At 38.3% G+C, this 27,960-nt stretch overlaps 1 protein-coding gene across 2 annotated transcripts; it reads left to right on the top strand.

The window, feature by feature from the left end:
* Window positions 1-80: 80 nt before the first annotated feature.
* On the top strand, window positions 81-26,971 carry ANAPC4 (anaphase promoting complex subunit 4). 2 transcript variants are annotated; one of them, XM_048848689.2, is made up of 28 exons: window positions 81-281; window positions 2,308-2,413; window positions 3,346-3,478; window positions 5,088-5,162; window positions 5,322-5,348; window positions 5,436-5,480; window positions 7,076-7,160; window positions 8,013-8,123; window positions 8,618-8,701; window positions 8,928-9,014; window positions 11,520-11,584; window positions 11,679-11,721; window positions 11,819-11,895; window positions 12,381-12,481; window positions 12,555-12,606; window positions 16,879-16,934; window positions 17,593-17,642; window positions 19,303-19,359; window positions 19,565-19,621; window positions 20,265-20,358; window positions 21,526-21,623; window positions 22,151-22,212; window positions 22,308-22,346; window positions 22,432-22,533; window positions 23,149-23,226; window positions 24,134-24,304; window positions 25,071-25,194; window positions 25,658-26,971. In XM_048848689.2, exons 1-28 carry the CDS (start codon window positions 174-176, stop codon window positions 25,871-25,873), a joined length of 2,403 nt encoding a protein of 800 aa, XP_048704646.1. In that variant the 5' UTR covers window positions 81-173; the 3' UTR covers window positions 25,874-26,971. The 2 variants fall into 2 exon arrangements, with proteins under 2 accessions (XP_048704646.1, XP_048704647.1); XM_048848690.2 differs by having other exon boundaries at window positions 82-281; window positions 17,593-17,639.
* Window positions 26,972-27,960: the final 989 nt, after the last annotated feature.

The raw sequence follows: 27,960 nt of genomic DNA, 5'->3' as shown, positions 1-27,960 counted from the left end.
CCCGTGGGCAGCCGCCCGGTGAAGCCGGGGTCCCTGCTGGCTCCGGGCGCGGAGGGGGGCTGCCGGGGGAGTGGGGAGGGTTTAAGGGGGACGGAGATCGGCGGTGAGAGGAGGGGGCTTCCGAGCAGGCTGTGCCGCGAGCCCCGTGCCTGAGGGTGCAGGAGCCCCCCGCCATGCCGGCGTTCCGGCAGGTCGGGGAGAAGCAGCTTCCCCAGGAAATCATCTTCATGGCCTGGTCTCCCAAGAGGGATCTCATCGCCCTTGCCAACAAAGTGGGGGAGGTAAGGCGGGGCCGGGGGTAACGGGGAGCAGCTGGTCGGCCCGGCTCAGCCAGCTGGAAATGGTGGGTAGAGAAACCGCCCCCGGAGACAGGGCTGTTGTGATCTCTCCTGCGAGGGGGAGCGGGGTTCGCTGGCTGACAGCCCGTCTCCGCTCGCAGCGAGGGGCCTGCTGCCTGCCCCTCCACGAGCAGTTCCCTTAGGGCTCACCACACAGGGCTCCGCTCCATGGGTCCAGTCCCGTGCCCTGCCTCTGGCAGGGCCCCGTACCTGGTACTCCAGAGAGAAAGAACTCTAGTCTTCCCCTTGGCAGCTGGGCAGTGCTGTGCCAAGGGGCTAGCATTGGTTACCCTCAATGGCCATTACTGACATACCCCAAACACGCCTCCTTATTCCTTGCGGCCTCTTCAGCCACATGAATAGTGGTGCTTGGCTGTCTCCAGTGTTAGCGTGGCATGTGTCTTTTATGAGTGTTTTGTTTTATTTTAAACCCTTCACATGAGAATGACTTGGTAAGTGCCCTGGGTTTACTATCTTGGCAGTTCCAGGGCATTTTTGTTAGCTGTACAGCTAATTTAGCCAGGAACTGTGTTCTTTCATGCTGGCTGTATGGCACAGTTGCCAGCATCAGTGCAGGAGAGACCCAGGTTTACAGTAGCTGCTTGATGTGTTGCAAGACAGAATTTGGTGGAACAGTGGTGTGAAGAATCTGGCACAATGCCTGAACACGCTGTATCTGAATCTGTCTCAAATATTCAGTCTCTGATGACTTTGGGAAGCATCCTGTTTTCCTAAAGTGTATTTAAAAATTGCTTGCTGATTTTCTTCCTGTCTTATGTTCTCTCACAATCCTGATGTTCTTCAGATGTGTTCTGGAAAAGGGGTATCATTTAAATGTTCATCCCGTCACCATAAGATTCTGTACTCATCTTCAAAATGTTCAGGTTAAGATCCCTGGGAGTAAAGAGCAATAGTTGCTGGTGGGGGTGGAGTGGGTATATTGTCTCTCTGTGTTTTTTGCTACGTATGTCGTCCTTTGTCCACAATATAATAGTTTTAGAATATATTTTGTGATAGGAGAATTTTTGCCTTACTCTTATCCTTTGTTAAAAAACAGAATCTAAGTAAATGGTAATTCCCAGCTGAATACCTGGTTTTTTGTGTGTCCCAGCAGAGTGCATGTTTTTGTGTGTGATTTAACAAGTGTAGAAAAATTAATTTATATTTAAAATCATTTTAAAACCAATAGAAGCATCGAAAACTGGTTAGCGGTGCAGAGGCAGACTGTATGTCCTGAAACAACATGTTGTAGATCTCAGTTTATTTCTTGAGGTAACGTAATTCAGAGCTTCCCTTGCCAGTTTGCTACATATTGCTTCTGATCTTACGGCCGTGCTGTCCGCTGATGACAGGGTAGGGGGGTTGCTTCTGTCAGAGAGCATTGTTTTTTTAATGTCTTTTTCTGGTCTCTCTGTCAGTTCCTGTTTTCCTTGTTTCCCTCTCTCCCTCCACAGCACACATTCTTTTTGCTGTCTACACCAATGGTTTTCAACCTGTGGTCCACAGACCCATGGGGGTCCGCATACTATGCCTAAGATTTCCAAAAGGGTCTGCACCTTCATTTGAAATTTTTTAGGGTGTCCGCAAATGAAAAAAGATTAAAAACCACTGCTCTGCACTTTGGTCTCCTCATGATGCATCTGGCTATGCATGGGAAGATCAACTGCAATGCTTCCACAATACGGTTGCTATCTACCATATTATTCCGATTAGCCAGGTTGATGGTAAACTTCAGGTCTTAACCTAAAACCTCTTTTCATTGCTTCATAGTAGACAGTATGCCCCAGAACTCTGTGTGTGTATGTAGAATGACTGCTTTCTTGATACAAATAGTTCTAGATCTGACTTTCAGGATGTGGGATTTTCTTAAATCTAATAAAAAGGAGTGATACTTTAGTGGCTGACTTACAAAATATTGTTAAAGGAGAAGATGTTCAAGTTTCCTACATTTAATCTATCTGCTTTTCAGGTTTTACTTCACCGACTTGCAAACTTTCAGCGAGTTTGGAGTTTGCCACCAAATGAAAATACAGGGAAAGAAGTTACAGCCCTTGCTTGGAGACCAGATGGCAAAAGTAATGTTAAATATATGATGTTTTGTGCTGCAATAAAAATGGTGTTGGAAATCAGCAGATACCTTTCGTGAACACAGCACCACCTGTCTCGAAAAGAAAATACTCACTACAAAATATTAAGAAAAGGGTAGCTTAATTTTATGTAGCAATACTATTAAAATAATAGTGAAAGGTACCCCTTTGATGTGTGATGTGATGTATAAAGAATGGCCAAATTATAGTGGCACTGAAGTAACAGGTGAAATCTAAAATCTGATTGCAATTATGGGAATATTATTCTTCAAATTGCATGGCACAGCTTTCAACTCTTAATAGTGCAGAGATGTTCCATGTCAATCATCCATCTGCATATGAATGAGCAGAATCTCCAATTATATTGTAACCTGACATTCTTTGGGAATGAATTAGTTCAAAAAGATGAATATACTCATGTAAGTTCTTATGCAAATGTTGCCCAATGAATATTCGTGTCAGTGTTCTAATCAAGTAGGGATGAGTTCTTGTGAGAATCTTAGCATTATGTTACATTGCAATAAAATATCCTTGCTAATTGAACAGTGTGTCTCAAATGTATTTTTGGCACCAAATATGCTAAGACTTTAGTCCATGCTTAGCTTATGTTTTCTCCCATGAGTAACAGAAAGCTAAGCATCGACCTAGGTTAAACATATGTGTAAGTCTTTGCAGGATCAGGTCATTTTGTCAGGTGTGACCCAATATGCCATTTTAAAATAAAAAGGTTGACTTCAAGTGTGCTTTTTAGTAAGATGGTTTAAAATTAGAAGTGACATTAGAAAAAGATCAAATTGTATGTAGTATTTGGATTTAATGACTGAAGAATCACATTACATTTCCTAACTTGTCATATGTTTGAGCAGCTGCAACAATGTTTTGTGTGTTGATTATTTAACATTATTCTGTTACTTCTCTAGTTTTGGCTTTTGGCCTAGCTGATACCAAGCGTGTTATCCTGTGTGATGTAGAAAAACCTGAAAGTTTACACTCTTTCTCAGTGGATGCTCCTATTACTTACATGCATTGGATGGAAGTAACTGAAGAAAGCAGGTAGCTCTAAAAACTTTACAGTTAAATAGTGGAATATAGTAGTTAAGCAAAAAAAAAAAAAAAAAAAAGTAACTCACATAGCTCAGTCACTTTTCCCACCACTTCATTTAAAAAAATCCCCTTTTATTTGTTTCTAGTGTAGGTTTTTCATACATTTATTGATAACAGTGCAGTTCTAGTGCTAAAAGTTTGATATTTTTGTTTTCTAGTTATAAGAACAAGAACACTTTTAATAGTATCTTGTGCATCCATTTATTAATTTATAGTTTATTATAGCTTATTTATTTAGATATATGAGCTAGTATTGACTTGCATAATTGCTGCTCAGTTTACGTAACGGTGTTCTACCAATATCAAATGTATTGCTGTAATCTGCTTCATTGTATCTGGACAATGGAAGGTGATAAATTTAAAATATTATTTTTATCCACATTTTCAAGAATTTTAGTGATTTTGTTTATTTTTAATGCATTGATGGAAAACCCAGAGCTATTGGAAGTGCTGTCTTAATTATGTTTGTATCTCAGGACATAAGAGTACCCCCATTGTCTTGCAAGTTGTGTGCCATTAGTCATAAATTCTGCTTCTGTTCACTCTGACATTCGCACAGATCTGATATGAGCCCTTCATAGTTCCACATGCCATAGGGGAAGTTGGGGGCATCCCTGCCCCCATTTCTGTGTCCTCACAAACCAGTCTACATTGGCTGTATTAAAAAAACAAGAAATTCCATAAACAAAAATTTTGTTTAAAAGGGATTAAGGCTAGGTAAGTGTGACATTCTTCCCCCTCCCCATAAACACAAACCCTGAACCAGCAAGGAAATATTAAGCTAGGGGATATCTTTTAACCGTAGACTAATGCCCTTGTGGCCTGTTTCCACACTCAGCATCTTCATAAGTAATTTCCTGCAGAATATGTTGTGGGCTTCCTTAATCTCTCTTACAGTAATCTCTACATAATTTTAATTGCAACCTCATGCTTCCAGCATAAACATGTAATATGCTGGACACTTAACTTGTGGATATATGTTAACCTGAAATGAGGTTGTAAATAAGGCTTTGCTTTAGACTGACGAGTCTTTCTGTTGACTTCAATGGGCTTTGGATCAGGCCCATAGACTTATGCTAGGAATTATTTAAAGCTGTTTAGGGCAGGGGAAATCTTTCTTTTTTTTTTTTTTTTTTTTTTTTTTGGTGTTTGTCAATTGTCTAGCACAGTGGGGTCCTGTGTTCCACGATCAGGGCCTCCCCGCACTGTAGTAATGCAAATAATTAATAATAATGGAAGATTTGGGAAGCAAACCACTGAATCAGCAAATATAAACTTGTTCTTCGCCTTTCTATGTGGGAAACACTAAGCCAAAAGAAGAGGATATAAAAACAAAAAGAGAGCTCTCTAGCCATCTTGTATTGATGTGATTGTGTTTTTAAAAGACTTTACTTAGAAAACAAATGATATGCTTGTGAGATTTGTAACTCTTTGAACATACATGATATGTTAAGTCTAAATTACTACCTGGCATTTAATTTTAAAAAAAAAATCTTTTACAATTTTTAAAGTCTGGCAGCAAAGGCAAAGAAATTCTTAATGATTATTTTTTTTTCAGTGTTCTCACTTCATTTTATAATGCTGAGGATGAGTCAAATCTTCTCCTGCCTAAATTACCTGCATTGCCCAAAAAGTAGGTGTTAAATTAAAAAACCTAAATATCTTAATTTGTCATTTGGTGTCATTTTATGGGTTCTTTATGTTTAAAAGTACACAACTGTTCTGAAGTAAATAAGAAGACATCTTTACTAAAGGCACTTATTTCTCAAACTTTATTTTGACTTCAATTTAGCTACAGTACCTCTGCAAAAATTTTCAGGTAAGAATTGATGACTTCATGTCTTCTTATAATGATGCTTATGGTTGCCTATGGGTTACCATAATCATACCATTTTTATATTTTTAGTGAAGAAAAATCAGATGAGATTATGAAGCTCTTGGGTGATGTAAGGTAAGTATTGTTCTTTGAAATCCATAAAATAACGGCAAGTTTGGATTTAAAATAAATTGTAACTTTTTTTCTTAATGGTGACCTACAAAAGGGGTGGCAGGAAAGTCTCTTGGCTTTTATAAAGTGCAAAGAAGGATTTAATGGACCCAGGTCTCTCTCTTTTTGCTGGAGGACTTCTTGAAGGAATATAGAACTGAAGTGGGAACTTTATTACCCTTTAATTGAAAGAGAGGGAGAGTTGGTTGAATATTTCAGAGAGCTTTCTTTCAAATTGTCTTAATCTTGAGTTAAATACATGTTAAGCAAAACTAAATCGTTCTGTAGTCGGATAAAGAATCCCTTCACCTCTCAGCTGATAATGTTTAAGTTTTTTGTGATGTCATAGTTCAGCTAATTCTCCATGCCTCCAAAGAATCCATTAGCAAAAAAACCCTAAAGCCCCTGACGTAGTTTATAAGCATTAAGCATACAAATTCTTGTAAAACCACCCTTTGTCTCATTGGCAGTATAATTAGAGTCACTTTAAAACTAGCCTATTTAAAACAAATGGAAGTGATGGGTATTCTTTAAAATCATTTTCCCTTCCTTTGTCTCCCCCATTTGCAGCTTGGATAGGTCCTCTTCTTAGATTAGAGAAATGTGCTATCAAACACACCATAAATGCTTAAAAAATAGCTAACTGCAGCTTCCTCCTCGTCCTCTAATATAATTGGGAAAAAAAGATCTCTATTGACCTATTTTTGCAGGGAATGGTTTGTTTGTTACTTCAGCAGGGCCTGAAACCACTTGGAAATATGGTAAATACTTATTCAATTTAAAATTACAATTACAGGGTCAGATTCAGCCCTATCATAGATCACCTACCCCAAAGAGTTTACAATACAAATGGACAGACAAAGGATGGGAGAGGAAACATAGGCACAGAAAGATGAAGTGAGTTGTCCAAGGTTACACAGCAAGTTAGCATTACAGCCAGGAACAAAATGCCACTCTCTCAGGACCAGTCCAGTGCCCTGTCCACTGGATGGGATTCCCTCTTCTGTTGCTGTTGTCATTGGTGCTTGTTCTCAGGTGCTACATTTGTTTTCAGTTTTCATTGCATTTGAAATTGGGTGGGGCAATGCCATTGTGTGACTGCTGGTGATATATTCAGAGTTATATTAGAGTAAAATTAGCTGAATATAAGAGAAGATTTAAAAGAGGAAATATGCTGTTGTCTACTCTTTAGAAAGAAGATTGCTAGTTAGGGTGTATGTATAAATCAAATTTTCTTTCATCATATATCTATACTAATAGCATTGGTGCTAGTAAATTTTTTGTAGAGCTATTAATTTCTCTCTTTAAACAATATTTTAATGTATTTTAAATTTTTGTCTTGTTTTAATGTTGACTATATATTGGTGATAATCTTCACACTACAGACTTTGATTACTTTTAAATATTAAATCCTAAGAATAGGTATTCATGTGGAATAGAAATAGCCAACTAGTGATTTACTGACTAGGTTTGTCATAATCCAGTAAAATTTGATTCCCCCCCGTCCCCTCCCATTTGGACAACTCACTGAGTAATTTCTGAGTCTTATTTGTTATCAGGCTAAATGCCCTTGTTCTTGGAGGCAGTTCTGGATTCATTGAGGTTTATGCTTATGGAATGTACAAGATTGCTACAGTAATAGGGGTAAGTGTTTTTGTTTTGTTTTTATTTTTAACTTCCCTTGTTATTTCTCCTCTTAAAATACACTTTGTTAGTTAAACACAGTTTTTAGTTCATCTTTGGGAGTGTAAAGTATATGCTTAAAACCCAGAGAGAGGAATAGTTGTGTGGTTTTTATTTTGTTTTTTAATTAGTATTCCATCTGGAAATCTTCAAATCCTGTATCATTTGAAACAAAGTGCACCTTAATTGTACTTGTGGTACTTGTGGTACCTTGGAGACTAACAAATTTATTAGCCCGCTTCATCAGCTGTAGCCCACGAAAGCTTATGCTCTAATAAATTTGTTAGTCTCTAAGGTGCCACAAGTACTCCTGTTCTTTTTGTGGATACAGACTAACATGGCTGCTACTCTAAAACCTTAATTGATTAGTCTCCTTAGTGTTGGTATGGCAACCCCCTTTTTTTCATGGTGTGTGTGTGTGTCTGTCTCTATATATCTTCCTTCTGTATTTTCCACTGCATGCATCTGATGAAGAGGGTTTTAGTCCACGAAAGTTTATGCCCAAATAAATTCGTTAATCTCTAAGGTGCTACAAGTACTCGTTCTTTTTGCTGATACAGTCTAACATGGCTACCACTCTGTAATTTAATACTGATTATCCAAAACAAAACAGTATGACACATTTTTGTTTCCCCTCAATAGCTGAGACGTTTGTTTCTCTTTTCAGGTGATACTTACACAGAAATAGAATGCAGTTTCTGTTTGAAATAAGGGCATGTGTTCAATTCATCAGTTAATAGATCAGTGTACTTGTACCTATTGGGCTATTGAGAAAATGAGATACTTTAACCCCTTTACATTGGACTCTTTCAGGTGGCAGGTTCTTGCCTTGGATTATGCTTTTCTAGTGATTTGAAATCACTATCCGTCATTACAGAGGTGCAAGTTTCCCCAGACAGTGTACCGGAGATTACCTATTTCCAGGTGAGTAAAATGCAGACTGCAAACACACAAATAGTGGTGTTTTCTAAATGTTCTGTTAAAATATTTAAACTATTTATTTTTACTACTCATATGAAACAATTCTAATATATTGTCCTCATTTCTATTTACATAACGATAAAAATATTTTTATTCCCACCTTCTCTAAAGTTCATGTAATATTATTTCGTTTTTTTGGCTTCTCCATTTTGACTCAAATTGTTGTAATACGTGATTGACAGTGATGAAGCTCTGAAGTGTTTGCATTTTTCTGAACAGTAGCTGTATTCTAAAGGTTTTTTATGTACTGTCTCCTTTCTGCCAAACTAACAACTAAATAATTTCATTATTCCCTATTATAGTAGGAAATATATTTTAATATTCCCTATTTTAGTGACTGTGGTTTTTGCCTTAATGAACGTGATCGAGGCTATTGTTACAGAAAATAAAAAGACCATCCATCTGATTATAACTGTTGCTTATCTTGCATATTACAGCTGGACACCAGTCTGCTATCGGTTTATTTACCTGAGGTAACTCGAATGGCCAGGAAATTTACTCATATTTCAACTCTCCTACAGGTACATTTTTGTTATGACTTTTTTTTTTAATTCCACAGTTATTACAGGCATTGGATTTTGTAACCCTATTAGTATAAAACACTTGCTTACTTAGGGATTTAGGTTGATTTTAAGTTAATATAGAGCACCGCTTTAGAAATGTAAGGATAAGAGTCCTCTGAGAACATATGTATGTTTAGTCTGAATTTTAAAAAAGTCATTGCACTAACTTCTCTTTGCATTGCAGTATATAAAGTTATCATTGACATGTATGTGTGAAGCATGGGAAGAAATATTGATGCAGATGGACTCACGTCTAACCAAATTTGTACAGGTATTGTGGTATAAGCAATTATTTGGGGAAGGCAGAGAATGAATAGCTTTCTTATTTATATTAAATTATTTCATATCTCAGTTCTGTTTCTTTCATAGAATCATAGGTCTGGAAGGGACCTTGAGAAGTCATCTAGTCCAGTCCCCTGGACTCCTGGCAGGACCTAGTATTAGACCATCCCTGGCAGGTGTTTGTCTAACTTGCTCTTAAAAATCTCCAATGATGGAGATTCCACAACCTCCCTAGGCAATTTATTTCAGTGCTTAACCATCCTGACAGTTAGGAATTTCTAAACCTCCCTTGCTGCAATTTAAGCCCATTGCTTCTTGTCCTATCCTCCAAGGTGTTAAGAAGAACAATTTTTCTCCCTCCTCCTTGTAACAACTTTTTATGTACTTGAAAACTGTTATCATGTCTCCTCTCAGTCTTCTCTTTTCCAGACTAAACAAACCCAATTGTTTTCAGTCTTCCCTCAAAGGTCATGTTTTCTAGGGCCTAATAACATCAGCCACACTATCAGAGGCTCGTTCACCTGCACATCCACCAATGTGATATATGCCATCATGTGCCAGCAATGCCCCTCTGCCATGTACATTGGTCAAACTGGATAGTCTCTACGTAAAAGAATAAATGGACACAAATCAGATGTCAAGAATTATAACATTCATAAACCAGTCGGAGAACACTTCAATCTCTCTGGTCACGCAATCACAGACATGAAGGTTGCTATCTTAAAACAAAAAAACTTCAAATCCAGACTCCAGCGAGAAACTGCTGAATTGGAATTCATTTGCAAATTGGATACTATTAATTTAGGCTTAAATAGAGACTGGGAGTGGCTAAGTCATTATGCAAGGTAGCCTATTTCCCCTTGTTTTTTCCTACCCCCCCCCCCCGATGTTCTGGTTTAACTTGGATTTAAACTTGGAGAGTGGTCAGTTTGGATGAGCTATTACCAGCAGGAGAGTGAGTTTGTGTGTGTATGGGGGTGTGGGGTGTGTGAGAAAACCTGGATTTGTGCTGGAAATGGCCCACCTTGATTATCATGCACATTGTAGGGAGAGTGGTCACTTTGGATGAGCTATTACCAGCAGGATAGTGAGTTTGTGTGTGTGGTTTTCGGGAGGGGGGTGAGAGAACCTGGATTTGTGCAGGAAATGGCCCAACTTGATTATCATGCACATTGTGTAAAGAGTTGTCACTTTGGATGGGCTATCACCAGCAGGAGAGTGAATTTGTGTGGGGGGGTGGAGGGTGAGAAAACCTGGATTTGTGCTGGAAATGGCCCAACCTGATGATCACTTTAGATAAGCTATTACCAGCAGGACAGTGGGGTGGGAGGAGGTATTGTTTCATATTCTCTGTGTGTATATAAAGTCTGCTGCAGTTTCCACGGTATGCATCCGATGAAGTGAGCTGTAGCTCACGAAAGCTCATGCTCAAATAAATTGGTTAGTCTCTAAGGTGCCACAAGTACTCCTTTTCTTTTTGCGAATACAGACTAACACGGCTGTTACTCTGAAACCTGAAATTAATCATTTTTGTTGCTCTTCTCTGGACTTTCTCCAGTTTGTGTCAGAGTAGCAGCTGTGTTCGTCTGTATCCGTCAAAAGTGCCACAAATACTCCTGTTCTTTTTCCAATTTGTCTATATCTTGTGTAATGAACAGCTATCACAGGATAATGGTCTCTGTAAATTCAGAGGCAAGCTGGAGTCCATTAGTAATTAATGTTTGTCAAGTTCTTTGAAGTTGAAAAAGCATTGTTTGAGAGTTCAGTAGTTTTATCCTGTGACTTTCTAGTCCATTGACAACAGTCAATTGGTATACCATCATCAATCTCATTATTTTAATGGATTCATGTTCATGCAGTAGTGATGGTTGTCCACTAATATAATTATTGGCTGATTGCCTTCTTATTAGATTTGTGTTTTCTAACCCACTGAGTATACTTCTGTTAGTGATTGACCAGCCTGTCCATGAAAGTGTACAACTTGAGCAGTACGTTTACACTCTTAATTTGTGAGTGGCTAAAGTTGAATTTCTTTTTTATAAGCAAATAATTTCCTAGCACAGATTCCAATTATCATAACTATTGAATTGGAGCACCTGCAGCTTGGTTCATCTCACTGGCTCTATGTCAAGTAGGAAAAAGTATAGTAGAATATGTATAAGGGAGCTACCAATGAGGTGCTGTTGGGGTGGCATAAATTTTGTAATCCTTGCTAGTATTTAACAAACAAATTTAAAAAATTATTTGGTAACATACATTCTGAATTAATAAAAATAATGTTCAAAACTCTTATCGCTAATGGAATAAATGTGAAAGTAGTGAATATTTTTTCCTATTTTAATCATTGAGTTTCCAGTGATCAAGAATGCATTTTCAATGTTCAATGATGTATTTTGTTTCTCTGTATTTTAAATGAGGTGTTTGCAATTCTAATGTTGTAAATTGGTAATTAAATAAAAATCATCAGTTTATTTCAGTAATTTTTGATTAACAGGAAAAGAACACAACCACTTCTGTACAGGATGAGTTTATGCAGCTGCTGTTGTGGGGCAAAGCAAGGTAGTTGCTGCTTGGGTTTTTATATTCCTGTTTCAACTTGTAAATGCATATTCAGATTAAAGAAAGAACACTTATTTTAATTTTTGTCACTTAGCCTTGAACTTCAAGCACTTTTAATGAACCAACTAACAGTAAAGGTATGGTAATGTTTACTGTCTTTAAATGGTCTATTTCAGTATCTTTCATAAGTGTCGTATTAATATACTATAATGAAGCACGTCTCTTTTCTATCAGGGCTTAAAAAAGCTTGGTCAGTCCATAGAGTCTTCGTACTCCAGTATACAAAAATTAGTCATAAGTCACTTGCAGAGGTAAGTCATATAACACCTAATGAATTACAGAGATAAATTTATTAGTAAACCTTCGTTTAAAAGAAACTGAGCCCAACGAAAAACATAACCACTTCTTGTCATGATCGTGCAGAGTTTAGTCTGTTATTATTTTGTGACATCAGAAGACTATAAAATGTAATTTTGAATATTAACTCTTTTCTCCCTAAAGTATTGTAAGGGAAGAAATATTTGATTTATTTAACTGATTAGAGCTAGAAAAGTCTAACACTGTACAGGAAATGTGCTGTAGCTAATGTTTAAGGACTTGGGACTGTGATTCAAAAAAAGTAGGTAATGCTTTTGGACAGAACGCTTGCTCTCTGTAAAATGAGGATAATGATATATTTGAAAGAACTTTACAAAGTAGGGATGAGAAAGTGCTGTATAAGAGTAAGATATGTGTAAAATATTTGTCAGTTAAACGAGTCTCCACTTGATTAAGAAATTATGCTTTTCTGTAATAGTGGCTCTGAGGCATTGTTGTACCATTTGAGTGAACTGAAAGGAATGGCATCATGGAAACAAAAATATGAGTCTCTTGGACTAGACGCAGCAGGAATTGAAGGTACAGTAATTGGCTTACTACTCATCACGCTGATGTTCGTTGTGAAAACTAAAAATGGTTGCTCTCTTTGCAGATGCTATTACTGCTGTGGGCTCCTTCATCTTGAAAGCAAACGAGCTTCTTCAGTAAGTATTTATTTGGAGAGTTGCAACACAATTTTATTTTCAATAGGGCTGTCGATTAATCGCAGTTAACTCATGTGATTAACTCAAAAAAATTAATCGTGATTTAAAAAATTAATCGCGATTAATCGCACTGTTAAACAATTGAAATTCATTACATATTTTGGATGTTTATCTACATTTTCAAATATATTGATTTCTATTACAACACAGAATACAAAGTGTACAGTGCTCTCATTATATTATTATTTTTCCTTACAAATATTTGCACAGTAAAAATGATAAACAAAAGAAATAGTATTTTTCAATTCACCTCATACAAGTACTGTAGTGCAATCTCTTTATCATGAAAGTTGAACTTACAAATGTAGAATTAAGTACAAAATAAAACTGCATTCAAAAACAAACCAATGTAAAACTTTAGAGCCTACAAGTCCACTCAGTCCTACTTCTTGTTCAGCCAATCTCTAAGACAACAAGTTTGTTTACATTTTATGGGAGATACTGCTGTCTGCTTCTTATTTAAAATGTCACTTTGTACTTAATTCTACATTTGTAAGTTCAACTTTAATGATAAAGAGATTGCGCTACAGCAGTGCTACTCAAAGTGGTGGTCCGCAGACCGGTGCTGGTCCGTGAGCCATCGGCTGCCAGTCTGCGCGCACATTGGGAAAAAAATTGCTGGTCCCCCCACATCAGATAGCTTGAGAAGCACTGCACTACAGTATTTGTAGGAGGTGAATTGAAAAATACTATTTCTTTTGTTTATCATTTTTACAGTACAAATATTGGTAATAAAAAATCATAATATAAAGTGAGCACCATACACTTTGTATTCTGTGTTGTAATTGAAAAAATATATTTGAAAATGTAGAAAACATCCAAAAATATTCAAATAAATGGTATTCTATTATTGTTTAACAGCGCGATTCATTGTTTTAATTGCGCGACAGCCCTAATTTTCAAATATAAAAATGTAACGTATAGCTGAAATGAATGTTTGAAGATTTTTCTATGTCATTTTATGTATTAGAATAATCCCCTCGAGTAACTGTTCTATGACCTCCTTTATTTAAAACATAACTGAAATGATCAAGTGAGATATTGGAATGATAAGTAGGGCAACCAAAATGGATCTTAGGAAAAGAAGAAATATAACTGGTACAATAGAGGCGTTTTATTCTACATTGTGAGGGCCAGTTTTGTAGACACTGGGGTCCTTTGGGAAAAATAGCATGTGATCATGTAATTGGAGACTGTATCATAATGCACAGGCACATGCACATAATGCAAATGCACTTGACTTTGCAACCTGAATAACGGTTAACGTTAATCTTTTAACCGAGCTAAATTTGTGGGTAATATAAAATTTTTGATATTGTTTAGTCCACAGTTCATATTTCAACAAAATTAGTTCTCTTAATGAGTAATTTCCAATAACCAGAGCAGTTTTAAACTTAAGTATATAGTAACTATCTTAATTTTCCTTTCACATAGTTTATGTATGTGCAATTTCCTAGGTTATTAGAAAAGTAAACTGAAAAAAAATAGAAATTCCAATAGGTGGCATCATCTTGATACTCACATGGGTCATCAGCAGAGTTGGAACCTTTAGATCCTCTGCCATTTGAGGTAATGGAGTAACAGCAGTAGTAAGCTGTTACCCTCTGTATGGACCAGCACTACAAGAAGATGAGAAACACATTTTGCCACTGGGATTCACAGATATTTACTGATGAGAGGAATGGTGAAACTTAGGAATTCTGAGCTCCATTCCAAGCTCTGGAGGGGAGTGTTGTCTAATGGTTAGACCCTTCTGTCTGTTCTCCCAGCTGTGATCCCTTCTGCCCCATCCCCTCCAACCTGTCTCAGTCCTTTCTCTCCCCTACCCTGTCTCCTTGTCCCAGTACCTTTCTCTTTACTTCCCAATCACCACTCCTCAGACTTTTCATCCTAGTCCATCTCCTTGCCCAGCCAATTCTAGGCTCCCCCTCTGGGCTTGTTTTTGGAATCCCATTCTTCCACTGACTACCAGTTTCTCCACTTCGCCACACCTAGTGCCAGTCTCCTTTCCCAGCCAGTACCTCTCTACCTCACCGTAGCCCCTTGTTCAATCTCTCTCCCCCTTTCTGCCCTCCAGCTGGGTCTCAGTCTCCTGCCCCCCATTCTGTCCCTGGTTCACTGTCCCAGGCTTTTTGCCCAGCCAGTCCCTGCAACACCTCATCTGATTTGTGTCTTGTTCCTTCCCTGCAATTTGGCTCCCAGCCTCCCCACCGAACCAGTCTCAGTTTTTCCCCACCTCCAAGTCCCAGTTTCTCTCCCCTCTAGACCTAGTCTCACCAAACTCCTTGTCCCAATCTACTCCTTTCCCTCTCTCCTGTCTGGCTTTTATCCCCTCTGCATCTTACTCCTGCGGGCATTCTGCACCAAAAAATTATAAATTCTGTACACAATATTTTTAAATTGACAAATAAAACTTGCAGAATTTTGCACAATAAATCAATGTGGAGGCTCCGGCATGGCAGTGGGAAGCACAGTCCACTGGCTGCACAGAGGTGGGAGATCACCCTGCAGCCTCCCCCTGCCCCCTCCTGGGACACTGATTTGGCAGTGAGGCTGCACCCAACCCTGACACAATGCAAGGGCTGGGCCTGCCCCCAGAAATACCCCAGGGCTCTGCTCCTTCATGCCAGGCACACTAAGGTAGGGGGCAGGCAGGCTCAACCAGGCAGAATCCAAGTTTGGAGAGGCTTAGTGTGGGGGGGATCCAGGTGTGGGGTGAGAGGGTTCTGTGTGGGACAATCTGGATGCAGACAGCTTATTGTCGGGGTCCAGGTGTAGGGGGATCTGGATGCACAGAGGCTTGTTGTGGGGTGGGTTCCAGGAGCAGGAGAAGTGGGACTCTGCAGGGGGTTCCAGGTGAAGGTGGTTGGGGCTCAGGGGGAGGGTTCTGGGTGTACTGGATGAGGCTTGATGGGGGGGTCTGAGTATGGGGAGGCCCAGATGTAGGGGGTTGGGTGGATGGGGGAGCAGCTTCTCATACAGTGACCCCTCCCCCCGTGGCTGAAGAGTGATGGGGGTAGGAATCAAGGGAGGATGCTGAGCTTCCTGCAGCTGGGGGAGCTTTCTGGGGATGGGTCTGACCCAGCCCCAGCCGTTCCTTGCAGGGGAAGAGGAAGTCCTGTCCTCCCCCCTGCCTCCAGCTCAGCTAGCAGCTGATCCCAGCTCAGGGTAGGAGCCACCAGCTGGGGTGTCCCCAGCCCTGTAGTGATTTACCTCCCCACCGGCTGCTCTGAGTGCCTGAAACAATATACCTGCACTGCTAAGGAAGGGTGAGTGACCATTCTTGCAGCTTCCCTTCTCTTCTCTGTCAGAAAGTAATTTTTCTGTAGGGAAGCAAAGGACTTTGTGATGGATGTGAATTTTGCGCACACACACACCAGGGCGCAGAATTCCCCCAGGAGTAGTATTTGAATCAAATGGCTTCCTCCTCCAGTAGGTGTTAGTAGTGGGATTTTTGAGAGCACAGGAGAGAGATTTCCCTGCTCTCAGTTCCAGTGCGTGGCTCAGAGAGCAGCTGGGAGCAGCAATTACAAGAAAACTCTAACTTCACCACTATAGCCCTGGACTGGAGGGAGCATGCTCCACTGCTCTGTGGGGATGGTACATGCACCATACTGTCATCTATAGGAGTTTTTTGGGGATGGAGCATGCTCAGTGAGGATGGAATCTACAGAGATTTTAGCTGTTAGGGTCTAGCAAGTCTGTACTGAGCATTTGTGAGCCATGATCCCCCCCCCCCCCCCCCCGGCTTATAATTTGGCAAAATACTGGGTGAATTCTCATGCAGACAACGAAAGACATACCCCCTGACACAAGTTTCTGCCCTCCTTCCAAATTTCAAGTCCCTATTCCAAAACATGAGGGTGCTACAATGTATCAAAGAAAAGGTCACCAGAATCTTTTAACTGGGAAACATAGTTTTCACTAGCCTCGTTCTCCAAAATGACTGAACCAGTTTGACTGAAATTTTCCAAAACAATTCAGCCTGAGGCAGACATCTAGTATGGGAAAGTCCAGCTCAAAGAGTTAAAGTTTGGCAAAGTTATAAACAACCGAAAGTAGTATTGTAATGGGAAGCGAAAGGCCAACTTAACAAAACGGCATTGCTGCCATCCCCACCTATAATACAGTTAGAACTTCTGCATAAACTTGCAGCTTGTGACCTTTGTTTACATCAAGTCTTCTACCAATTTGCATTTTTTTTTTATACAGAGTTATAGACAGTAGTATGAAAAACTTCAAAGCATTTTTCCGATGGTTGTATGTGGGTAAGCTTAATTATATCCTAAGTATTTCATATCTCCTTTATATTTTAATTATTTGCTTTGATATTCTATGACAATTCCAGAATTAGTGTAATAATATTTGCCTATGGGTTAATCTGTGGAATTGACTTCTAACAAATGTAGTTTGATAAGCTCCTTGATAGCTTTTTAAAAAAGAAATTAAATGATGAAAAGAGCCAGTATTGTATTTAAATACTGAAATGTTGGCAAAAAATAGATTGACTGACTAAATCCAGTTGTGGAGCTGGCGTTACGACTTTCTATTTATTGCCATCCTGGAAATTCATACAAGTTAAAGTGACTTTTTTTCCTTTATATAGGTGATTGGCGGAGCGGAGGGAATCTTTGGCTATGGTTTAGCTCCGGTATATTAACAGTGGCAGCTCTTGGCCAGTCTAAATGAAGAGCAGTCACTTAATTGAGGAATCATTTCCTCCCCTCATTTCAAAACCTATATTAATACTGAATCATACTAATAAATAAAACCTAAGAATCTTGATTCCTTGTCCCCTGCGCTAGTCAATATTGCATCTAAAGAGTAAACTTTCCTGCTCTGTCATCTGTATCTTAATATTTTACCTTAGGAAAATTTTAAGTGTATTGGAAAAATAGCATTTTCGCTGTTCTTATTTTCCCCCAGCCATGCTGAGGATGTCAGAAGATCATGTTCTTCCAGAGCTGAACAAGGTAGTAGTAACTTCTTCCGATTAGATGCTTTTTATAATATTGTAATGTAAAATCTAATTCTGAAGGTAGCCAGTGGTTTAGTGCAGTTAGAAACAAAAACCAACCTTTTAAGGTTGTTTCTTTAAAGTAAATTGCATTTAAAGAATAATGCTGTCCTGCTAGCCCTTTGGGATAGTTAGGGCATGAAATGCCCTCAGTTGCACATTATCGGCTGTAATGTGGTCAGCCTTATGTCTATTACTCTTCTGAAAAAATTCTCACTTTTCTCTTTGAAATTGAGTAAACTATATGTTGACCATTTTAGTGAGTAGGCTGTATCGTGGATCTTTTCACCTCTTGAAGGAGGCTTACTCTCTGCTCCCCTCTCTAGTGGGCACCTTTGCCCTGACTGGGGTGTCTACTTCCACCCCCCACCCCCCCCCGCCCCCATCAGCATTGCTTCTGTTTCTTTGGGTCTAAGTTAATATCACTGCTGTTGCATGATCTTCTCTGCAGCAGTCCTTTAGACACTATATAAAAGCAGTTGCTGCCCATCTAAACTTTTACTAATGTGAAGCTTTGTGTTTGATTTGTTCCGAAGAAAATTGTTGCTTCCCAGTATTCTTCACTAGCAAAACTAGCTCTAACTAGCTCTAACTTATTACCGTATTATCCTCTAGGTGCTTACAAATTGATTGTTTTAATAATTTTGTTCCAGTATATTTCCAGATATTGAAGTTAGGCTGACTGGTCTGTAATTCCCCAGGTTCTCTTTGTTCCCCTTTAGACAATGATATGTTTGCCCTTCGTCAGTTTTCTGGGACATCACCCATCTTCCATGAGTTCTCAAATATAATTGAGAATGGTTCTGTGATTTTTTTTTTTTTTCAACTAGTTTCTTAAATACCCTAAGGTGCATTTCATCAGGTCCTGCTGACTTGAATTCATTTAACTTATCTAAATATTCTTGTTCTTTCCTTATTTTGGCTTGTGTTCTTTTCTCCTGGTTTAATATTATTTGTTTTAGGTATCTGGTCATAGTTTACCTTTTTAGTGAAGACTGAAGCAAAATTTGCATTAAACACCTCAGTCTTCTTGATGATGTCCATTATTAACTATCCTTCCCCACTAAGTAGAGGACATAAACTTTCCTTCCTCTTCTTCCTAATGTACATATAGAACCTCTCTGGATTGCCTTTTATGTCCCTCACAAGGTACAACTCATTTTGTCCTTACATATTTTGTGCTGGTTTTTTTTACTTATCCTTAGCAATTTTTCCATGTTTCCACTTTTTGTACGATTCCTTTTTGATTTACAGGTCATTAAAGAGCTCTCAAGGGAGCCATATTGGCTTCTCTTCTATTCTTTGTATCTTCTTCCTTCACATCAGGATAGTTTACTAATACTTTCAGTTCTTCCTGTTTATTCCCAATACTCTTTGCATTTGTGTGTAGACATCTGAAATGGTAAGCAAAGTCCCCCACTTTGCCCTGTTGTTGCTCTTATGACCGTCTTGTAATTTTCCATTTCTCTCTCCCAACATTTAGCTCTCTGTTAAGGTCACCTTTTTTTTTTTATATCTACCTGTAGGCTTTTGTCACCTGCCTCCTTGGAACCTATTACATTCTATATTTGTTTGAATTATGGTTATTTTATAGTCTTTCCCCTTTTTATTTCCATTAGATGACTCAAAAAGATATCACATTTGTTGCTGATTTTCTTACTGAACACTTCAATGAGGTAAGGTATTTCAGTTTACTGAGGGCTTTTATGCATGCACCCTAATTCTGTCTTCAGACAACTGAACTGGAAAGGCTGGTTAAACTAAATTGTCTTTTGTTTTTTTTTTAAAGTGTCTCACTATGAAAAATCATCTAATTTCCCTTGTCTTAAGTACTGTCAAGTCAGTATTTTGTGTTTAAAATTTGTTTTATATTTGGTTCAGGCACCAGAGCTCTACAATCGTAAAGGAAAATACTTCAATGTCGAGAGAGTTGGTCAGGTAAAGTATCAGGCTGTATATTGAGATAAGAGAGACAAAGTATACAGACAAGCACCAGCTGGGGAAAGAGGGACAGGGGAGCAAGGGCTAGAGTATTAAGATGATGTAGTTACTAAAGAGCACTCCTTCTAACTCCCTTCCTGCTGCTCAACACACACACAGGTGTTCAGAGTGGAGGATACTATTTTATCTCCCTGATTATTAGGGAAAATTAATTGGATTCATATCTTATAAATTATTTCCTTCATTTGTGTGGTGTATTTAAAAAAAAAAAAGTGGAACACGGTTGAAACTAATGTTGATGGAATGAAATTGAAATCTGTTTGCTTGATGTCCTTCAAATCCTGGGGCACTAGTATTAGAATCTAAAATTGCAGTTGCAAAGAGAAATGGTTTATAACTATCTCTGATAAGAAGTTCCACAGCATTTTGAGTAACCTGTTATAATCTGATTTAGAATGGACAATAAAACATTTTCTAAAGATGTGGGAAGAAGGCCCAAAAACTGGGTTATTTATTTTTTAAAAAGGCCAATTAAATGAAGATATTATGACACATATTCCTCTCACACAGTCCTTCAGTGAATGTGTCAGAAGTATCTTGTTCTTAAATGTTTACTGCATGGATCTGTCATTTCTTGCAGTACTTGAAAGATGAAGATGACGACCTTGTATCCCCACCTAACACAGAGGGAAATCAGTGGTTTAACTTCCTTCAAAACAGCACACATCTTAAAGGTATTGCATGCTGTGCAATCAAAGATACATGTGCAGATTTGATGATAATAATCATACCTGGGTAGGCATGAGTGCAAGTAGATTATACTGTGTCAGTTGCGAAGAATATCAGTGGTGTAGAAACAAACCTGCAGATCTCATTGCCCTATAAAGATGTTTCCATACAGGCCCCTGCTCAATCTAGAATAAGATCACAGTTTTGCAAACTGTTTTTCCTCAGGCATTATGGAATCCCTCTCCCTTTTATATTCTTCTCTCACTCATGTAAATTAGACATCAAGTAGTTGATGCTCATAGTAATTGTTTTTGATTGTCTTGGTGGTCTAAAACTCTTCCATAGCATGGACCAAATTATAACAGAGAGACTGTCTTGTAGACCCTTTCTGCCTATTCACAGTCATGTAGCATCCTTATGGCAACTACAGCAATTGTTTATATGACAAAATACACCTAGAAAGTTATGTAATATAATTTAGGTATCTTTCCATTTGATTTAGTGGCTGGAAATAGCCAACACCGTGTAACCAGCCAGTTTTCTGCCACCAGCAGAGAACGCTGCACAGTTTGAGAATGATTGTATACACCAGCTTCTTGTTAGTATCACAAGTCAGCAAGTATTAAGGCATTCACTTGCCTTGTTATCTGCATAGAACTGTAAGCTTGAAGGAGCTAGGAACATAATAAGTGGTTTTGTGACTGATGCTATATTTCCAGTTTTTGGTAGTTTATATTACCTTCTAACTTAGCATATATTTATTTTTCCAGTAAAATCTTTGTAGCGAAATGAATTAGATATACTTCAGAAGATAATTAGTAACAAATAATCTTAAATGTGTGTGCATCAAATGTATCATGTCTCAAAGCAAGGAAATTCTAGCTGAAAATATTTCCATTTTGCCCAGACAGTAGATTCGCTAAGAAGAAAAAAACATTTTTTGGTATACAGGATGCTTCATGACACATGTATTGCTAGCTGTTGGCTGGATGCAAGTCTCCTGTTTCTACTATTGGAATTAGTTGGTGGGGAAGAGAGCTACAAAGGGCAAACAAGACTCCAGTTCTGATTTCTATATCCAGACCCACACTTCTGCTAGAATGCAAACTCATTTAACTGTATCTTTACAGAAACTGTATTTTTCAGTAAAAACCCTAATTATTTGTTTGCAGAAAGTCCACTGCTGTTTCCCTATTACCCTCAGAAATCACTGCATTTTGTCAAAAGGCGAATGGAGGGTATTATTGATCAGTGTCTACAAAAACCAGCTGTAAGTCCTGTTTGTTACAAACTGTGTGCATTTTGGGCCGTCAGTTGCTGCTGTTTTTTGATCTTGTCATTAATTACTCTAAATTGTTTAAAGTGAATTTAGTACTCATTGAAGGTGCCTCATTGCATGCCCTAAGGGCTGAAGTCCCCTAATATACAAGGTGTACCACATGGATGGCTGTAATGCAGCTTCCCCTTCCAGTGTGTCTTGAGCCTGTCATGGGGCTGAGAAGGTGGTTAAATCTCCCTGCCTCTTCAGTTCTTTGCTTCTCACACACACACAACTAGTATCCATTTTTAAATTTAATTCATTTTATTTTCCAAGAAACAGTACAGTGGTTTAAATAAATAATTTTTAAAAGTGTGTCAAGTGATACGAGATTTTGTGATAAGGACATTTATTCAGAAGGAACTGGGCTGAGTCAGTCTGTTTCAGGTAGGTTGTGATTACTTTAAAAAAGTCGGGAGGTGTGTGTGTAACTGAATAATTTCTTCTGCATTTTGGAATGTTTTCATGGTGTGTTTCAGGATGTGATTGGAAAATCAGTACATCAAGCAGTTTGCATGCCTCTATACAAAGGATCTAAAAGGTACATTTTTTTTTCTACATTATGTTTAGTGTTAATGAGCATAGAATTATTGTAATTGTTACCTTCTGACTTTTTTTTTTGGTTTTCTGTTTTAGTGAGGACTCTACCCCTCGATTATTTAAATTACCCTTTATGTAAGTATACTGCTTCTCGTACTGTATTTCATTTACCATGTTTTATGTTTTGGTCTAACTTTTTTGTTTTGTTTTTGTATTTTAGGTGGAATGACAAATCCTCCAACTTACATTATGTTCTCTTCACGATGTTAGAAAGTTCTCTTTCTAAAATTTACATTTTGAGGCGGCACACGGATGTTTCCAGGTAATAAATTGATTGGAAAAGTATGCTCTTGGGGCCTGATTTTGCAGCCAGATGTATCTAGATCCAGTTCCAGGCTTAGGACCTTGCTCTTCATTGCTGGATTGAGTTATTTTACTCTTCTGTGATTGTATGCTTTATTGAAAAGGAAATGTGTCAAGTATTCTCTGCTCCTTCCTTTCAGTGAGCAGTAATGGTAATGTTAAGTGGGCTCTTCATCTTACTTTATCAATATTCACCTTGGTCAACACCTCAAACCTTGTGATAGACTTTGTATACTTATTACAAAGCTTATCACAGTCTGTAAAAATGGGAAGATGATCTCAGTGATACAGACAGTTATACTCTTAATTTCTTAATGCCAGTGGTTAGTAGCGCCTGATGCCAAGGTCTACAACACAATTCTGTAACTTCAGTCCTTTCATCCATATTGTCTTTTGCTTTTCTTCTTCCACAGCCCATCCTTCAGAGTGGAAGCAACATATAGTTTGCCTGTCTGTTCTCATCCAAATAGGCTCTGCAGTCTGTTCCAGTAGTTGGTGTAAATCTTTGGATTCTGGTATTTTGGCATGGAACTTCAAGGACGAGTAACACAGCTAGTTTTCTCCCTCCTTTTAGGTCTGCTGCTAATGGACTACTTGCTGTTGATTTTGGAAACTTTTTGAACAACAGTATAAATGAAAGCTCAGATACAAGGTTAGTATATCTGGGAAACAGGGTCTTTAATAATTTGTCAGATTATATTCCTTCAAGGGTTTGCTTATCCTACTTAATATTTTTTTCAGCTGTTTACACTTAGAGCAACTTGCAGGATCAGGGTCTTTGTGGGCATACCTGGGCACCTGCTTGCATCCTCATAGATCTTCATGAAGTAACTTACAGGATTTTGGGCAGGTGGCTTACTTTGTACTTGAACTCAAGTTCAAGGAAACTGTCAGAATTTGCTAGATGGAAACAAAATTAGTTTAGTTCTGAAACTGCTCTTGCCTAAACATGGAATACTGACACTTTAAAAACAGTGACACAAATAATAATATGCATGAAGTGTGTAATGGTTGGCCATAATTTTCTCAATGCAGTGTCTTTGGGGAATTCTCTTCCCAGGATTTCCCTTTTCTCTGCTCTCCACATCTCAGAAAAGCCATGTCAGGCCAACTTCTCCTTCTAGCAAAGGAGGGCTAGATACGACTGCCTTCAGAGCTAACCAGCCAACACCTGTTTCAGCAATACCAAATATTTCCTGGGGGCTTGCTTGCTGTTTTTTAGTATTCCCATTCCCTGCCTTTTTGTGTGAAGGATCAGACAAACTTTGGCCCTGAACATCTATCGCCTGCACATGGCATTGCCATAAAAACCATGGACTGCCAAGCTTTCTATAAGCTTAGGTTCATGACTGCGTATTTTTATGACCTTTATGATCATTAGCCCATTACCAGGTTAAGAACACGTTATTTGTGGGCTGAGGCAAAATTTGGATCTAAAATGTGAAACATAAATACTGATAACTTACTTAAAGATCTTTCAGTATTTATTCATTCAGCTTTTTCATTTACTGTTTGTAAAACTTGATGGAATACAAATAAACATACCTGTTTTGCTATAGCTTCTACAGTTGTATAGATGCACATTTTTATGATGATGAAACTATAACCGTGGTTCTTAAGGAGAATGCGGAACAAGAAGGCAAAGAGAGAATCTTGGCTCAGTTGCCTTTATCTTCAGTGTATGTTGACGAGGACCAAGAAAGGGAATTCATCTTGAATTCTAGTAAAAGGTATGAAAACATGACCCCCTGAAAATTAAGAGCCGAAAAGCGGATTATACAAGTATCTGATTTGTATACAGTTATACACTTAACACACACGTATTTTAAAGAGGAAAAAAATAACTTTTTCTCTTCCTCTGAGGGGAGATTATTACAATTGATTATAACTTCCAAATCTAATGTTTGTGCATATTTGAGATTGCATGCTATTTCTTATAATAAAACTTCGCATCTCTTTTTTTAATAAATGAGAGAGCCAATTTTGAGAATGTATTGAGGAAGTAGAAACTTTGTCTGCTTCTGTGTAAGAGGTTTTGTGCCTCACCACTCAAAGGAGTACTAGAGACTCAGGAACAGGAGTGAATGCACAAGATCTGCAGTTGCACTGAGAGGGATAGGGTAATAAAAGGTTGAGGGAATATTTCTTCCTCATTCTCCCAGTGGTTGTACCTATGAGTATTATCACTATCTGTTGAAAAAACATAACTAACTTATCTTTGGAACGAAACAGCAGGATCAATGCCTTCCTATACTTATTTATATTGCCATAATGGTTTCAGGGTGAGAAGAGAGATTTTCAGTACACTGTAAAGAAAAATATGTCCAGTAACAGAAATCTAGAGTATATGCAGTAGGAGAATCACAGCGTTTATAAGCCTGTTGCCTGTGGTACAGTAAAATTTTAATTCTGTCATTTTTGTCTGAGGTTACTCAGGGTAGAGTTGTGCTTACACAAACACACACACAATGAATTTCTGTTTTTTACCAAATGTAGGCTGGATGAGCAATCTGATGATATTCCTACACGTACTATCTTTTTGGAAAGTCAGTGGAGAGTACTGGAGAATATGAAAGCTCAGTATGTTGCAGTGAATGGCATTCGGAAAGTTTCTTGTGTGGTAAGTATCATGTTTACAGTCTAGCATATAAATCATTAAGGGAAATAGTTTGCTGGTGCAGTGACTGAAGAGATTGATACTCTGCATCAGTTACTCTTAGGGCACTTAATTTGTTTTGTAAAAAATGTTTTCTATATCCTGTGTTCTACAAGATCCTTAGAAAGAAAGGAGGAGACAACTTGCATCTCCGCTCCAGAGTCGAAAAAATTATAATAATAGAACTTAAATGTTTGCTTGCCTTCTGTGTAGATAGATTGGAACAGGTTAGTTTAGTCATATTTACCTTATTCTTAATCAGCCGTAGCAATGAAATAGGTTTGTCACTAACTTGTTACTTTACTTCACTCCATTTAAAAGAAAATCAGGGTTTTGGTAAGTGCTGTTTTTAAAGGCATTGGCCAACATTTTCAAATAATTTTTTTCTGTTTATTTTGTTAATGAAAACTTCTAAATATTTCCATAGCTAAGTTCGAATCTCCGTCATGTCAGAGTGTTTGAGATGGATGTAGAAGATGATGGAGAGGCAGAGGAAGAGGAGGAGGAGGAAGAAACCACTCAGATTGTGGGTGGTGAACATGAAGAGCTGAATCTGTCTGCAGTTAACCACAGTAGTGTGTGTGGTGGTTCTGCTGAGCTGGCAGATGAAACAGAAGAACATGAATCAAGCCTGGATTCTTGACCTGATCCTTGATATTTGTGCCTTCACTGTAACAAAAAAAAAAGGAGAAGAGACTAAAAGCTAGCTTCAAATCATTGATACTTTTCTTTGTACTGTACCAAATATTATATTAATGTTGTGGATGTTGTAGAATACTACACAATGCTTCAGACAAAACCATTTCTTTGCTCCAGAGTGTGTTTACTGAATGTTCGTTCTGTTACAATTAGTTTGTAACAAACACAACAGTTTCTTCCTGGAGTATTGCAGTATTGAATATATATGGGGAAGGGGTGGTGGAGAGGGCTGCTGGAGTTTTAAAGAGACATAACCAATCTGTGTAGCCCATAAATTTACCTACCTGAGGAGAACGTGTTATAGGGGTCAGATTTTCAGATGTGTGCTTAATGTTTATGTCCAGTTGAGGGGTGCGAACACGCTGTGTCCTTGAAGCCAAGGTTTACATACGTATTTGACTAACACACAGGTTTGCAGACATGCATTGGGTATTTGGCTACCCAAGTTTAGCTAGTGCACATTTCAGAAGTTTGACTTGTGCTTTTGTAATTCTTGCTTGTGTTACTGGGAACCCAAAAATTGTTAAAACAAACCCCCCTGACCAACCCATTAAAGTTGTTAGACCCCAGCTATGTCTGTGTTACTTTATATGCAACAGAAATATATTGCAACCCGTGGTGTGGTGCATGAGACAATTCTTGAACGTTTTCCCCTGTGTATTTTATGATGGAAAATTTATATTATGACAGAGAATATATTTTTCTATTCTGATGTGTTTGTATGTCCCATGTATGCTTTCAATTTTGCCATATTTATCTCCTTTTCTAATTTATGTTTATTGGAATGTTTTGGTGCTCAATGTGAAAGCTAGAAACCTGTTTAAAATCTGAAAATGTTTGCCTGTTGCTGACTAGTTGGTCTCCTTTGTGTTCTGTAACTGCAGCTCAACTCTTTGAATTAACAGTGCTGCTAAATACGTAATTCTATAAAACTGTGTGAGTGAATTTGTGTAACTTGAATTGGGGGAAGTTAGTTCTTATGCATGTGTTCTGGTTCTACACTTTTTTTTTAAATTAAAAAAATACCATAAAACTTGTACAACTATTCTCTATAAATTGCTTTTCTTTGGTTGTGTTGGTATGTCTAATGCCAATGAGTGATTCTAGAAATTATCATTCCTACCTTATCAATATGTAATTTGATTTTTTTTTAAATGGACCCTTATTGGATGTATAATTTTTTAACTTCTAAAGAGAGTGTGTGGACTTTTTACTGGCAGAGAGAGCTTTGTAAATGTAAAGTGATTGGTATGCTCTGAGAGGTTTTAGGCTATGAAGCTCCTTAAAAATCAGCTCCCTCCCATTGCCTGTTGGACTATCTAAAAGTTCAAAGGCTGCTCTCTGCAGAGTGGGCTTGCTCGATGAAACATTCACTACTGCTGGAGAGCAGGCTCAGTCCAAGTCTTCCTTAGATTTGAATTGTGAAATGGCCTAGTTTGAGTGTTCTGGAAAACAAGTCACCTGGATCTGCCTTCTTTTTAAGTGGCTGTAGTGTGTGGGGTTTGAAGCATTGCTTTCTGCTTTGCCACAGTTCGTTTTTCTAAATCTCTGTAATAGGTCCTAAGTCCTGCACTCCAATATGCTCTTTAGAAATATTCAATTATTACTTCCGTTCATCTTCTCCAGTCTTCCTAACCCAATCTATTCAGCACATACATGCACCTACACCCACTGAAATCAATCGGAGCTTTGCTGCCGGCTTCATTTGGTACATGACTGGTCCCTAAATCTCTAGTATGCATAATACAAATGATGTGTCAGTTTAGAAGTATTTCTCAGTCTATTTAGGTTGGCAACTCGTTAACTAAAGTAAAACATTTTCCTGACTCCCTTACATTTACCATGGAAGTAGAAGTACAAAAGTACTGTATAATTTGTGTGTGTGTGTTTGTTTCGAGACATTGACAGAATACATGGCCTCGAAAGGTTAGAGTGCACAGCAATTGGGGAGCAAAATTTTCTTTGTTTAAAATTTGTAATACATTTTTCAACACCTCACAGCCGCCTTGATCATCTTTTCTGACCCTCCTG

This window comes from Caretta caretta, chromosome 4 (assembly GCF_965140235.1).
Source record: "Caretta caretta isolate rCarCar2 chromosome 4, rCarCar1.hap1, whole genome shotgun sequence".
Classification (NCBI taxonomy): domain Eukaryota; kingdom Metazoa; phylum Chordata; order Testudines; family Cheloniidae; genus Caretta; species Caretta caretta.
Note: the sequence above shows the minus strand (reverse complement) of the source record. Positions and strands in the feature narration are given on the sequence as shown.